This window comes from Dinoponera quadriceps, unplaced genomic scaffold, assembly GCF_001313825.1.
Source record: "Dinoponera quadriceps isolate SergipeBrazil2010 unplaced genomic scaffold, ASM131382v1 scaffold120, whole genome shotgun sequence".
Lineage (NCBI taxonomy): Eukaryota > Metazoa > Arthropoda > Insecta > Hymenoptera > Formicidae > Dinoponera > Dinoponera quadriceps.
Genome location: NW_014554309.1, coordinates 2,452,095 through 2,467,672, shown reverse-complemented (window position 1 = coordinate 2,467,672; position 15,578 = coordinate 2,452,095). Strand labels below are relative to the sequence as shown.

General features: G+C 43.1%; 2 protein-coding genes across 2 annotated transcripts in view; both read left to right on the top strand.

Moving 5' to 3' along the window:
• Positions 1-101: 101 nt before the first annotated feature.
• On the top strand, positions 102-4,260 carry LOC106744822 (endoplasmin). Its single transcript, XM_014619870.1, has 5 exons — positions 102-197; positions 475-853; positions 949-1,032; positions 1,339-1,945; positions 2,061-4,260. The coding sequence occupies exons 2-5, from the start codon at positions 808-810 to the stop codon at positions 3,697-3,699; spliced, it is 2,376 nt and encodes a 791-aa protein (XP_014475356.1). The 5' UTR covers positions 102-197; positions 475-807; the 3' UTR covers positions 3,700-4,260.
• Positions 4,261-5,644: 1,384 nt separating this feature from the next.
• LOC106745565 (constitutive coactivator of PPAR-gamma-like protein 1 homolog) overlaps positions 5,645-15,578 on the top strand; it is a 16,035-nt gene continuing 6,101 nt past the window's right edge. Inside the window, exons 1-13 of the mRNA XM_014621269.1 lie at positions 5,645-5,905; positions 7,030-7,479; positions 7,555-7,727; positions 8,635-8,748; positions 9,225-9,371; positions 9,528-9,897; positions 10,107-10,361; positions 11,258-11,638; positions 11,726-11,864; positions 12,016-12,141; positions 12,322-12,439; positions 12,543-12,843; positions 13,441-13,685. Of these exons, the coding sequence (XP_014476755.1) occupies positions 7,287-7,479; positions 7,555-7,727; positions 8,635-8,748; positions 9,225-9,371; positions 9,528-9,897; positions 10,107-10,361; positions 11,258-11,638; positions 11,726-11,864; positions 12,016-12,141; positions 12,322-12,439; positions 12,543-12,843; positions 13,441-13,685 (2,562 nt within the window). The 5' untranslated portion in view covers positions 5,645-5,905; positions 7,030-7,286. The remainder of the gene's footprint in view (positions 5,906-7,029; positions 7,480-7,554; positions 7,728-8,634; positions 8,749-9,224; positions 9,372-9,527; positions 9,898-10,106; positions 10,362-11,257; positions 11,639-11,725; positions 11,865-12,015; positions 12,142-12,321; positions 12,440-12,542; positions 12,844-13,440; positions 13,686-15,578) is intronic.

Here is a 15,578-nt window from a genome sequence, read left to right as displayed (position 1 = left end):
ACTGATAATAATTCATACTGCGTTTACCGACGTAGGATTCTTCATCGACGATACCGTTCCACATCTACGATAAATTCTTGCTAATTCTCAATACGGTACCGCGACGGTGTTGAGGACGTCAGGGCGCAAGTGAATTTCGTCAGGTGTGTCGATTCTCCGGCAGATTTCCGTCTTTGCTGAAACGAATTTCGAAGCAGGTAGAAGCGAGAAAACTATCTATATTTTCACCGAATGATGCATCCTTTTTTTCGTCAAGTTTATCACCGTTGTCACAAATTCGCTAATATTTATGACGAATATAATATGAAATATAATATTCTCACTCTTCGTCGCCGGTAACATTACCGGCAATCGGGGCGACCGAACTTAGTCGAGCGTAACTTAAATTTCGCCTCAAATTTCACCCTTTCGCAGGGACGAATTCGTTTATCTCCACTGGCTGTGCGTAATTGTTGATAATTCGATTCCCCATAGGGCATGATAACTGCACACCATGCACGGAACTGATATATCCGGCACTGTGTAATCTTCTGGAAATGTGTGAGGAGGCATGTGTAACGCTGGGCCAATAGCGCGAGGACATTTGGATGAATCTAGTACCGGCGCGCTCGCTATTGGCGAGCGGCTGCTGCCGTGGTTCGAGATGATTGGCCGGCCAGCTCGCCGGTGCCTGCTATATCCCGTCGTCATCGCGGCGGTTCCGTGACAATCGGCGAGTTGGACGTGGTCGGTGACGTTGGCCGGATTTGTACGTGGTTCGCCGAGACCGTGTCTTTTCTCGTCTACCGCTCACAGTACGCGGCGACGATGAAGAACTTCTGCATACTGGCTGTGGCGTTGTTCATGCTGGCGGGTGAGTGATGGTTCTGTAACTCTTTGAGGCCAATTGTGGCGTCCTCGACAAGCCGCCTATATGATCGTACTTATTCGCGCTTCTCCGTCCCGCAGGACTTGTCTCGGCCAGCGAAAGCGAGGAGAATGCCGGAACCGTGGATAACGATCTCGGCGCGAGTCGCGAGGCATCCCGAACAGGTTTGTGTCCTGTAATTTAACTTATGATAAGATCACATTTGAGACATGCGATCCCAAGATTCGATCGTAACAAATGCTTGCGCGTGTGTGAAAAATACAACAGATGGGAAGAGCCTGTCCCGTGTACTATTCTAGTTGATTTTTTTAATGAAATACATAAAAAATGAAAAAAACAGCCAATATATTCGGAATGTGTTACATTTGCGTTACTTGGTTAATTAAAAATATCTTTGTTTTACTTTTGTTGTTTTGTTTAAGAATCGTCGGTGAGAAGGAAAATTTCCTAATTAACTGCACACGTTACAGATCACGAAGCGGTTCAAAGAGAAGAAGAGGCAATAAAAATAGACGGCTTAAATATCGCTCAGATGAAGGAGCTGAGGGACAAAGCTGAGAAATTTGAGTTTCAGACCGAGGTCAATCGTATGATGAAACTTATCATTAATTCCCTTTACCGTAATAAGGAAATTTACCTCAGAGAATTGATCTCGAATGCATCCGACGCTCTGGATAAGATCAGATTGTTGTCCCTTACCGATAAGAGCGTACTGGACACCAACAGTGAATTAGCTATCAGACTGAAGGCTGACAAAGAAAACAAGGTGCTACATATAATGGATTCTGGTATCGGTATGACTAAGCAAGACCTGGTGAATAATCTCGGGACCATCGCAAAGTCCGGAACGGCGGAATTTTTGGGGAAGATGCAGGAGGCCAAGAACGCTCAAGACATGAACGACATGATTGGTCAGTTCGGTGTGGGTTTCTACTCTGCCTACTTAGTTGCAAATACTGTGGTCGTTACCACCAAACATAACGATGACAAGCAGTACATTTGGGAGTCTGACAGCAGCAGTTACAGCATCGTCGAAGATCCGCGAGGAGATACCTTGAAGAGAGGAACAACTGTCAGGTAAATGACACGGTCTAAGACTAAAATATCTCAATCTGAAAATTATCCTATAGCTAATCGTAAAATCTCCAAGTTTGAACGTTCAATTGATACCGATTTGCACTTTGTTTCGTAGCTTGCACCTGAAGGACGAAGCGCTGGACTTCTTGGAACCTGACACGATAAAAACTTTGGTGAAGAAGTACTCTCAGTTCATCAACTTCCCCATATATCTGTGGAACAGCAAGGTCGTTCAGGTTGACGCCGACGAGGATGACGACGAGAAACCTGTGAAGGAGGACGCGGAAAAAGACGTTTCTGAGGACAAGACGGAGGATGAAGACGACGCGAAGGTGGAGGAGGACGCAGATGAGAAGAAGCCCAAGAAGATAGACAAGACCGTTTGGGACTGGGAAGTGTTGAACGACTCCAAGCCGATCTGGACGCTGAAACCGAGTGAAGTCGACGATAAGGAGTACAGTGAGTTTTACAAGACGCTCACCAAGGACAATCAAGAGCCGTTGGCGAAGATACACTTCGTCGCCGAGGGCGAAGTTACGTTCAAGTCCGTGCTGTTCATCCCCAAGGTACAACCGAGCGACAGTTTCAATCGTTACGGCACCAAATCTGACAACATCAAGTTGTATGTCAGGAGAGTCTTCATTACCGACAAGTTCACCGACATGATGCCGAATTATCTGTCATTTATCCGCGGTATCGTGGATAGCGACGACCTGCCGCTCAACGTTTCCCGTGAGAATCTGCAACAACACAAGCTGATCAAGGTGATCAAGAAGAAATTGGTCAGAAAAGTATTGGATATGATCAAGAAGATCCCCAAAGAGGAATACGAGAAGTTCTGGAAGGAGTATAGCACGAACATGAAGCTGGGCCTGGTCGATGACGTGCAGAACCGTGCAAGACTGTCGAAACTCTTGCTGTTCCGGTCTTCCACGCAGAAGGAGTATACTTCCTTGGCCGACTATGTCTCCCGTATGAAGCCCAATCAGCAGCACATCTACTACATCGCCGGATCGTCGGAAGACGAGGTGAGGAAGTCGCCGTTCGTTGAGCGCCTCGAGAAGAAAGGCTACGAAGTGCTGCAACTGTCCGAGGCAGCGGACGAGTACGCGATCTCGTCACTGTCCGAGTTCGAAGGCAAGAAGTTCCAGAACGTCGCGAAGGAGGGATTCACGCTGAACGAGGGCGAGAAGGCGAAGGAGCGGATGGAGCAGCTGAAGACGACGTTCGAGCCGCTAGTCAAGTGGCTGAACGATATCCTGAAGGATCACATCAGCAAGGCACAGGTGTCCGAGCGTTTGACCGATTCGCCCTGTGCCGTGGTCGCCAGCTTGTTCGGCTGGACCGGCAATATGGAGAGACTGGCGATCTCGAACGCCCATCAGAAGTCGGACGATCCGCAGAAATCTTACTACCTGAACCAGAAGAAGAGCCTGGAGATCAACCCGCGTCATCCGCTCATCAGAGAGCTGCTACGCCGCGTCGAGGTCAACTCGGCTGATCAGACCGCGAAGGACATCGCCCTGATGATGTACCGCACGGCGATGCTGCGGTCCGGCTACATGCTCAAGGAGACCGCCAGTTTCGCGACCAGCGTGGAGCATATGATGAGGAAGACCTTGGGCATCTCCGTGGACGAGGTGCCCGAAGAGGAGGAGATGCAGGAGGAGGAGGTTGCGAATAACGACGCCGAGGAGAGGGTGTCGGACATCGACGCTGAGGATGAGAAGGACGAGGAGCACGATGAGTTATAATGGTGGATGAGAATGCAAGGTGATGGTATTCCAGGGAAAGAAAGAGAGAGAAAGAGAGAGAGACAGACTTGATTTAAAATCGTGGCTGTACGATGTACGGTTACATTTGAAGTTTTTTCGGCTGGTCACGATCTTGACGGTCGGTGACTCCATGGACGTTTTTACGTACAACAAACAGCACCGGGAGTCTGTTTAAACTTTTTCAACGGAGATCTTAAAGAAGTTTCAGTTGTTGTCGTTGAGGAACGTGTTAAAAAGCAAGTAACACGCGTGCGATTCTTTTTTTTTCTATGGAAAATATTAAAAATATTAAGCCATTAATTGTGCATATTGCGAATCATGTTTTTCATCAATGTTAAAAGGAAGAAAGAAATCTAGAAATGTATGTGTGTATGTATGTATGAATTTATAATTATGTTCATTAGTTCTTCCACGTTTTTTAAGTAAGAGAGCACTGACTGAGCGTTACTGGTGTAACAGGAATGTCTGAGGCATGTATGAGTGCATTTGTACATGAAATATATATTAAACAAGTTATATTAAAGTAATATATATATCTATTGTACTTGTTTAGCATATCTGAGTCCTTTTTCCTAATTTATTCCTAAATTTTCGAATTATTGAGCACTCAAAGTGAGGTGCAGCAATATAGTTCGATATTCATTTATTATAAATTTTTAAAGATCTAATTGCAAAGTTGGTTTCTATACATTCCTGATAAATCTTATAGAGAATATTGAAAAACAATACAAGGTAGGAAAATATAACTTCTACGAGGAGAAAACTAGAATATTACGTAATGCGGGAAGTATGGCTTAGCTGCAGGTAAGTGCAGTTCTCGCGCGAGAGATATATTATTACTGCGTGCGCATACTCAGGCTGCGTTCTAAAACTGTACTCGACAGGTACAATAACATTTAATTAATTAATGGAAATCTTTGCTCTTTTCGTCCCAATTGGTCAATGAAATGTTACTTTACCCGTCGAGTACAGTTTGGGACTGGGAAGTGTTGAACGACTCCAAGCCGATCTGGACGCTGAAGCCGAGTGAAATCGACAATAAGGAGTACAGTGAATTTTATAAGACGCTCACCAAGGACAATCAAGAGCCGTTGGCGAAGATACACTTCGTCGCTACACTTTTGGAACACAGCTCTCCATACACAGGTTCTATGGTCGATATTCATAATCTGATCTTATAATAAGCGATTTCAGATGCTGTCCGGCTCGTTTCATTGGCTACGAAACATCAACATATATGAATACCGTCTTATGGTCGTGTTTTCGCCGTATGAATTCTCCAAAGTCAAACTTGAATTTGCTCTTGGCTTCTGCCAGGACTTCAAGCTTATTGGTTCTCACAATCCATCGCGATGTCCGACGCGATATGCAACAGATGCCGTGCGATATCCAATGAATTGCTTTTTAACAAGAACTGTACATTTATTGAATATCGCATGTCGCATCGCGTATCGCGATGGACATTCTTATTGAAGATCTCGACTAAGTTCTGGTCTGCAATAAACGCTTTAAGTTTTAATCCTTAAGAAACTGACCAATGGCACTCGATTATTTTCCTCACATTCGACTGTGATTGGCCAATTTCTTAAGGCTCAGAGCTTAAAATACCTATTGTAGATCAGAACTCAACCGTTATACAACCGTTGTGTTTTCCAAACGTAAACGGTGTGTAACAAAGGGCCTGTTTTTTTTTTATTCCTGTACTGGCTGCGATAGAGTTGCGTTTGGGAATCCAAACTGTATGTACACACCATTATTAGACAACTTTTCTGAAACAGCCGGGCTATATTCTGAAACATCACTCTTCGATATGCTTTCGTGACTTCAGGCTAATAATGTGCACACAGTTTGGATTCCTGAACGCAACTTAGCTTGCATCAGTTCTCCTTTCATTTTTTTTCTCAGATTTGACGGTAAAGAGAAGAAAAGAGAACACTAGCGTGAGCTAGTGTAACCGGGAACGGGGGATAGACCCAGATAATTACCTAGTTATTTCAAGGCGACAGCCGCGATGCAATTTCCGACCAAGTGAGTTTCGCGTCAAGGTAACGCGAAGTTAAGGGTGGATAAAATTATTTGCAGAAGAGTGATCATTTCCGTTTTCGAATCCGACGTCACTACATACTCCGAAAGTCCGTGTGTTTTGTGTTTCATTTGTGGCCACGATGATTATCGCTAATTTAACGTAAGTACCGCGAACGCCATTGCGAATTATCAGAGCGGGGGACGGCCGCGTTTTTTCCACCTTGATTTGAAAACCCACTTGCGTGTAAAATCTCTGTTCGCCGCGTCGCTGCGAACTGACGCGTGATGTCGCACTCTGCGACTGTATCCTCGGAACGCTCGCGAGAGAGACTGCACCGGCGACTTCCTTTTTGTCTCGCCTTATAGTTCGATGCCTCCTACTTCGGATTTACTTGGTAGCTTTCCATTTCTTATTTTACCTCTAATCGGTCGCCCGATCAGACGGTCTTGCATGATAGCGACGGGGGCGGTTCGTCCGTTGTGAAAAGTCGGAAATATCAGCCAACGGAGACGTGAGCGAGAGAAGCGTCGTCGTCGAAGCCGGCGCTCGTCGAGCCGCAGGAACGAGATATCGCAACGGGTGAATGCGCTCATTGCGGCCGCGCTAATGAAACGTATAAAGATGTCCGACGAAATTCATCTTGCACGTTGCGACCGGCGCGACTGTCTAAAACCACCACGAGCACCATAGCAATGGCGCGCTATCTCCCTCGTGGTCTCGCTGTGGTCCAGCCCGCTGCGGAAATTCTTCCTCGTCCGTTCAGCGGCAGGACGCACTCGCGGAATATTTTTAACACGTTGCCAACCGACCGGGTAGATCGGTATCGTTTTTTCCTCTATTCCCCCCCCCCCTCCCCTTTNNNCCCCCCCTCCCCTTTCCCGATGATCATCGATCGACCGATAAACCTACATTCTTGTTGATTCTGGGAAAAGTTATTGTCTTTACTCTTTTAGATTTGACTGACTATGTCGCAAGATCCGATAAAAATTCAAGCCGAAACGCGTTATGTTGCGTACTATGTGCGAAATATATAGATTTCTAAGTCCGATAACGGCACAACTCGCGCGATTGTTTGTTAATAAGGACCTTCAAGCTTTTCTTCTTACCTCTCTCTGTTTGTGTATATATATATATGTAAATTGTCATCGATGAATTTGCCCAGCAAACCGGATCTGACGCGCGCAATTAACGATTAGGCACTAATTGTAATTGAGCAAACTTGTCGAATAAGTGCCGGAGCACAGCGCCGGAAGTAACGCAAGTGTCTTACCTCATGTTCGCAGGTTGAACTTTTTGAAATTGAAATTAGGTTTCTTCACATCTTAAAGACACTGCAGAAGCATACCGACTTCAAGAGCAACAACAACGACGCATTGCCAGACGCAAAAATAAGAACCAACCCAAAAAAAAAGAAACAAAAAGGATAACAACACTACCGGGGGGAACAAAAGAAGAAGTGATAGTGGAAAACAAAAAGAACGAGCTAATTTTAACTCACAATTGGACTGCAACTAGGGAGGAGACTGAGAGAGAGAACAAGATGGTCGTTAATGACCTGAAACTTTTCATCAACAGTAATCAGGGAATCTCCATACCAGTGAACCTCCTCAAACTGCGCGGGACTAAATTTCATCACAATCGCGTGATCAAGGGACAGCAGCTGCACAATAAATTCAGATTGGTTCTCGATGGGGAATGCTGCTTAGATCGTTTGTACGGTGGATATTTCTCAGGTAAGGCATACGCGAAGCACGTCGGATGACTTATCGCCAACGAATTGTTGATAATGTGATCACTTCAATACGTAGATTGGTCTTGTGGCGGACAATGGAATCGCACGCTGCAATTTCTAGCCGTTCTCATACAGGCGACGGAAATGTCGAACTTAGAATTGGCTGTATTCTTTAACGGATGTTTGGAGCTGCCTCGGCGAGCGGACTGGGTGCAAAACCAGCTGCAAGTGCGAGCTAAAGTCAACAATGTAAGTCGTCACGATGCTATCGCACATCCGTCACAGGATATATAACACACACAGACATACATATATGTATATATATATATATATATATATATATATGGTGTATCTCAACATACGGAGAACATCTAAATATTTTGGAACTCGAAATATGGGGACATTAACACGTTGACTGCCGACTACGAGATATTTCGTAAGTTGTTTACTTGCCCGGAACGCCAACTACGAGTTATCTCGTCGCTTCATTACTTGATTAAATCAAATTGGCTTCTTAGACCAGAATCGTGAAAAGTTCCGTGGCAGTCAACGTGTTAAACAAAATTAGCATGAAAAATTACCGTAAAAAATTTTCCTTCCACGGTAATCCTCCTTCGAAATTATTCAAGTTGTGCTTTAAATATTTCTCATATTAAAAACAAAGGAAATACTTAGATGTTCTCCTTATGCTGGAACTTGTGTATATATATAAGGCTGCAGGCGGAGATAAACGGTTCCAGATTTGGCCAGCCAAACCTACAATGACAAATCTTGTGCGGCGTCTGCTGTAAATTAGCAGTCTGTTAACAGAAATACAACAGGATCTGCTAACAGAATATGATAACAGATTAACGATGGAAACTGAGCAGAATCTGTCGTTGGTTACCATTTAAATGTATTTAATTGGAACATACTACAGATCCTGCTTGCGGTTTCTGCCGCCAATCTGCTGTCAAGTTATGCCAGCAGACTTTTGTCGGCAGAACACGAGCTTAATGCGGACACAGAACATGGATCTGCAACGACAGATATATACGATTCATTTTTTCACTAATTAACTTTTAACTAAGTTTATTTTATAAGAGGGGTATTATGTATATCTGTAACTTTTGACCTGATTAAAATGATAAATTATCCTATCTAACGTTGCTTTTAGGTTTTGAAACACATAATAACCAAAGGAACTCCACCGCCGAAAATATGGTGGACCCCGCCTGTGTGCTTGAGAACTAGCTTACGCATGGCTCTCAGGCATCTGAACGTCACAGTCGTAAGTTAATGTATCATCGTTAATTGTAAAGACTCAGTAAAGATTTAATAAAGATTACTAGGGCTATTAAAAATTTCCGATAATTTCGAAACTTCGAAGAAAACTTCGAATTTTTTTAATTTTCTTGAGCCGATGCCTCGAAGATATGCCTTCGATGACTGCAATCTTCGCGGCTTATATTGTTGCCTAGCAACGGTGTATTGGATAACAGGAGGTGGGTAATCGTATGTAGGTTCACCTGTTGTTTCTAAACCCTACTGACAAGTCTGACGGGTCAATCATTGAGATTAGATAAAAGGTTCAAATGACATTTTGTGTTCTATGTTATAGAAATCTCACTTAATTTCGAAACTTAGATATTTTCAAAATTCAAATACACACCGAAGCTTCAGATCTTCGAAATATTCGAAATTCGAATGTTCAAAGCCTTCGAAAAAAAAAAACGCCAGCCTTAGTAAAGATTACGACTTCAACAGCTTTGCAGCATGGACGACCACCACCAGGAAGTGATTGCCTATTGCCGTGAAAATAATTACAATGGACTCATAGCCGACGACGCCGAGTATGCTGCATTCGATCCTCCGCGATATTTCTCGTCCGAACAACTGAAGCTCACGTACAAGGCACGTATTTTTAGTAATGAAGCTAACGGCGGTGTTTTTTCGTTTGCGCATGATAACGACTTCATTAACAAGTAACGGAGATAGGCTGCCGCGTTCGAGCGTCGTTTGCGTTAATGTTGCGCTTACACGGGCTTCTATTAGTTTCCTTTTTCACAGGGCTCCCTCGATACGAAAGAATACATGCTTTCCGAACTCACTAAGGCTCTCAACATACCATCCGACAGGCTTTGCATTCTTGCGGCATTGCTCGGAAATTACATACTGACCGAAAATGACTTGGCTGATTTCTACAAGAAGCTCAACATTTGCTGCACCAATATCAATAAGACCAGCGTCGAGCAGACGATCAGGACGATTGCGAATTTCGTTAGAGAACTACCGTCCGTGGAGCTGGATATAGTCTCGCAAAAGGTTTTCACCTCCACTTCCGATCCGAGATGCTCCAAATTGCGACAGTCTATACAATATTATTTGAACGGGACGAAGGAGGGATTTCTGCATTACAAGCCCGTGAAGCCAACGAAAGGTACAATTCTCACACAAAGGAAACCTTTGTCTCGAACTTTCACGAATAACCATTCCTCCGTGCACCTTTGTTGCCAATAAAGTAGATAACAGTAGAACCTGATATTTTTGAACACTATGAGAAATTAACCAATTGTGACTCCGGCTACGCTTATTTTAGAAATTTTGCGATGGATATTTCCTTATATGCTGCGTGTGTGCGAATTTCAGTCCATAAGGTAGATCCCAAGCCGAGCGTGCAGGCTCAATCGAATCAGTCGACTGACGCGCCGTCGGTCTCGGAAGGCGACTCCAGCTTGGAGACGTCGAGGTTCGCGTCCGAAACCTTGGAGAGCGAACGCGAGAGCTTGAACGCGTACAAGCAGGCGACAGCTAACGCCAAATCGGCGCCGCAAATCGTGATCGATCCGCCGGGTATTCAGAGCCACGGGGATGCCGACACCATACGTACGGAGGAAGAGCAAAGTACGTTTGCCTTACAAAGCGATAGGTAAATTCCTTTCCGCCCATACTGCACAGTAAGATTGCGGGAACATCGCCGCGACGTTCCGATATGAGATCGAAACGTTGCAAATACATTACAAAACGTTGCTGTAAAGTTAGTCCGGGGTTGAGAGCAACTGAGAAGAGTAACTGAGCAAGAGAAAAATGCTTTTAGAGATATCGTAATGTAACATTGTAGCAACAATTGTTTGCAAAGTAGTAAAGGATTTTTTTTATTCAGTTTCATGAGTTCTACTTACACGCATGCAATAATACAATTATTTAAATTTAAATTATTTAATTTTAAATTATTAAAATTATCCTAATGAAATTAAAATGACAAGATGATATGTATATAGGGATATCGATCCTTATTTATCATAATAGATAATAATAAATAAATACCGACTTTTAATTCAACAAATATGATTGTTTTCAAATAATGGTATTGTTTGATCCAAGTAATTTATTGTTTGATTTTAAAGGGAAAATTGTTTTACTTAATTTTTTACCTTACATTCGTTAAAGTGTCTTTAACATGTTCACGCTGACCGACCTACCCTTAGCCATGCGACAGGTCAGACATAACATTTCTACCGGACGGCGTAACCTCCCGGTGTGCTAGCGTGAACGTGTTGAAGAATTTATAAATTGCCATGAAATGCCATGCCTGGTGCATGCACGTGGCAGTCATGTTATTTTCACAAAGTTCTTGAAGTATTGTCGTAACATTGTTGGATTATATTGTTGTGCGTGTTTTCATAATGCCTACGCGCAACATCGCATTGCTGCTGTAACGCAGCTGCAAGCTTCTGTGCTGTATGGGCGGTTTCTTTCGTATCATCGTTGTATTTGAAAAACGACACTTACCGGAACAGGCAACGGACACGCGATCAACGGCACTCACAATCTCCTGATCAGCTCGTCGAGTTCAAGCAGCAGCTCCTCTGCCACGTCACCATCTCACGCGACTGCCGACTCCACTAAACAGTCGGAGAAGACTACGAACATCCCCACGACCGTACCAGAGGTGATGCGCACTGCCTCGGAGCGTCATCAGAAAGGGCTGATGTCGCCGCACATTTATCAAATTCTCACCGCCGGCGAAATCAAGTTGCCGGTTCTTCTGGAAGATGAGAATCACCGTGAGTTCCCCTCCATTCATCTGATCTACAGACCAATCCGGCAGATGGTATACGCGATTCTGTTCAATCTTCATCATCGAATGTATCTGGCTACGAAGAGCAAAGAGAAGGGTGGTAAGTGACATGTGATATGGGGAGAAACGATTGTAGAAATTGCAAACTGTTCTTATCGAATATTAATCCTGCACATTTGTCCGGCAGATAGCGAAAAGGTGGAAGTGCCGGACGTCATAATCAAGGAATGGGTATGGTCCAAGTCCAATCCATATCAAACTCCCGAATTAGTGAAAGCGGAGCAGATCGGCTGGGGTGTCCCTACGATTCAACGTTTATGGTTTGGGTAAGCGATTTTGTTATTTTGCGATTTTACCGTTCGATTAGGGTGCGCGATTTGTTTGCCCTCGCACGCGACGATGCTACGAATGGACTACAATTAACATTGAGAAAGTCATCGTCCGTACTGGAAGCTCACAAAATTTCCTGTTCTTTAGCACAGTCATAGACGACAAACGACGCAGGCTCAGAGGATTCCTGACCTGCATGAGATCCGACACGCCTCTCATGCTGAATACCTCGTATGTGCCGCAACATCTGTTGGTAATGGCGTGCGTTTTAAGGTGAATATCAACTTCAATCGTTTCAGTTTCTTCCTCGAAACTTAATTCTCGCGCGCGAAAAAAGCTCTCGGGATGATTTACTATGAAACCATCGCGTGTAATTTTTTTCGCGCGAGAATCGCACGAGCATCCGAGCTAATTAAAACCTCAATTAACATTAAGGTAAATTGTCTTTCGCAGATACATCATGTCCTTCTCTGATAAAATAAAAATCTTACGGCGTCAAGAACTGGACGCCTTCATTGCACAGGCTTTCTCACCGGAACTTATGAACGCTCAGTATTTACAGGATTTGCAGGTAAATTTTATTGTGATATAATGCTTGCGACACGAGATTTAAACAGGTTTCGACAGAAGTCTCGGTTCAGAAATGAATTGACGTTCGACGTGTTTGTCCGTAGCTTCCATTGGTAACGTCACGCGGTGTACAGTTGGCTACTTTATTCATGGCTGGGGTGGAAACCGCATTGCTGGCCAATGACGCGTGCGGCGCACCAATCCCTTGGTTGATGTGCTGCCCGTGGCTTTATTTCGACGGCAAACTGTTTCATCACACACTCGCTCGCGCTACTATCGCCAAAAATTTGTTGGAACTCTGCAGTGGCCACATAGATCGTGTAGTGAAGGTCGAGAGGATGCGGAAAGCAATACTCGAAGGGGTTACCGTTGTTTTCGCACGTCCGCCTCTACCAGTCGCTCCAGGTGCATTTTTCAACGATTTTTCTCGCTTAAACGATTTGCAACGATATATCGAACAACTGTTCGAACGAAAGAATACCGGAGACGTGGGTAGCTCGGTTGACAGAGCGGTAAAGAAGGCCCCGGCTTTGGCTATTCGATCCTTCTCACGCCCGATACTTAGTGCACACACACACACACACAGTTCTTCCAATCTCCTTGCATTCTATACGATCTTCAGCGATAGGATGCTTCGAATGGAAGTAGAGCAAAAACCAGCTATTGCCTCGTGGGGTTCAGTACATGACTTTGCGAATCTCAAAGCTGCGACAAAGTGTTCCTGATATAATTAGGAGCGAATTAAACTTTCTGCAGTAGATTACTTGTTTCCGTAAGACCGGCGGTTGTACCAATGCCAACACTCATCGCGTCTCACAATCCGATACGTCATATTTCTATTCGTAAGAAATCAACCTATAACGGCTGTTTTCAGCGGACATAAGAGTCGTGTGATCAAGTTTTCGGTGGATATGATTGGCAGGTCCGAGAGCATACACCAATCACAGATAAATTGTTACTTCGACGTTTGTACCACTTTTGATCCTGTTCTCATCGTCGCAGGTATTCGTGTGTCTGTTCCTTCAAATATCCTGCCCGCCGGATGTGCCATCAACGACGGGCTGATGCGTGGCCGTGGTGGTGGTGCGATGCCACAGCGTGGCTTAATGCGACGTCCGATTCCGTCTCGCGGTGGTCAATTGGAGATTGCTGGTGTAGTCGTGGGCCAATGGGGTCCGAATTACGGACAACCCGGCCGTTTGCCGCAACCTCTTCAAGGACACCCCCGCGGACGTATTCCACCCCAGGTAGGATATTCCAATAGAGCATACGATCTCGCGACGGTTCACCATCGTCACGTCTATTACGATCAAGAGGCATACCACGATGACGAGGTCCAGTTGTTAGAAGAATATCTGTAATAGTCTGTTCTTTTACTAAGTCGAACAGAATCTCTCTCTCTCTCTTTCTCTCTCTCTCTCTCCCTCTCTCTCTCTCTCTTCGTGAAGAAACGAACTAAACTGCTCACAAAGCATCAGGGGAAAAAAATGTCATGAAAAACGAGACAATAATTCCGATGCCAAATTAAGCAGCTCGAGGAGAAGTGAAACGTGTATTCTACAAATAGAAATTAATTCCCTCACTTTGTTCGCCATTTACGAATTTGAAATCGCTCATAAACCCCGAAGTGAACAACTTTACCTGCTTTCGTGTAAGGTTAGATCTATAATAATAGATGTAGTGAGCTTTTAACCTTTTGCTCTAATGCTAAATTGTAAATGCACCAATCGGCACCAAGCTCAGCATTTCTAATATGATGTCATTACATCACATTAGATTCAGCACGAAAACAAACTCCATATACCGCGAGCTTGAGTGTACCAAGCAGAAGTTAAGCATCTGGAATATTAAATTTATCTTATACTCCAGATATACAACAATAATCTAGTTTCCACGAAAGCTTTGATTTGCATCTAATGCGGTGTAGGACCGGATTTGATAGTAATAATAATAACAATACTTATTGATGCATATATTTTATTGACATAGTTGTACAGTGAAGATTGATTCGTGTCGATGGAAATACAACCGACTACATTCAATCTATTCCCGATTTAATCCAAAGTTCATCGGAGTGGTAGCGAATTCACGAAACACGGGTTATGGTTCTAACTTTTTTGAAAAAAAAAAAGCAATACGGTATCTCAATTCAAAATACTAACTAATCAGTCTGGTGATTTCACATTCTGCATACATCTGATTACACGTAATCATTCTGCAATTTGTGAAAAAGTTCATGCCGAATCGGGATGAAGTTACATAATCGCTGTTCTGAAATATCAATCTTTTTCACTACTACTCCAGTTCCAATTGAAACATCACAATAAACTCGATCTGCATTGAAAGTAGAACTGGACTGAAACGGTGGAAACTAGACTAGTTATTGATTGTGTAAAGGCCCAGCTACATTTATCGTAATGTCGGTCTTATATAGTAATGCTTGCCGTCGTTGCATTTCGTCGTATGTTCATCGTGAGAACTTGTTCAATTCAAGTCCGTTTATAACCGTTGTAATCTCGGTTGTATGTACTAGCAGGCGTCGGAGCGACTCACCTTTCTCATTTTTCCTCATTTATTTAAAAATATTTTATTTTTCTCCTACTCGACTTAAACGCTTAAAAAGAAGCTCGACCACAAAAAATCCATGTTCAATAGCTTCTTTAAAGACGAAATATAAAGTTGAAAAGAAATAGAAAGTTATAATAATTACGACAAAATAATGTTCATAAAATATAAAACTGTGATTTTGTTTTTAAGCTATTTTTATCAGATTTGCTATAAAAACAAACAACGACCGGCATGAAGTTATTTATTTTCTTCAAATAACATAGTGGAACTGATTGTCTATGTTTGTCCATTTATAATTTTTATTTCTTCATCAAGCCAAAATGAATTATTATTAAATGAATATAAGAAAACAAGCAATAAAAATAATAACTTGATTGGATCCAAACAACTGATAGGAAGAGTAGTATAATACAAAATAAAAAATTGTACAAAATAAACCTGATGTTTTCTTAAAATTGGATATTATTAAATATCTTTTCTAATATTATTCTTATAATAAGTTGACTAATTAATCTATTTCAACAGAAAACCCTATAATTTATAAATGTTTTTTTTTTCATTTCTAAAATTAA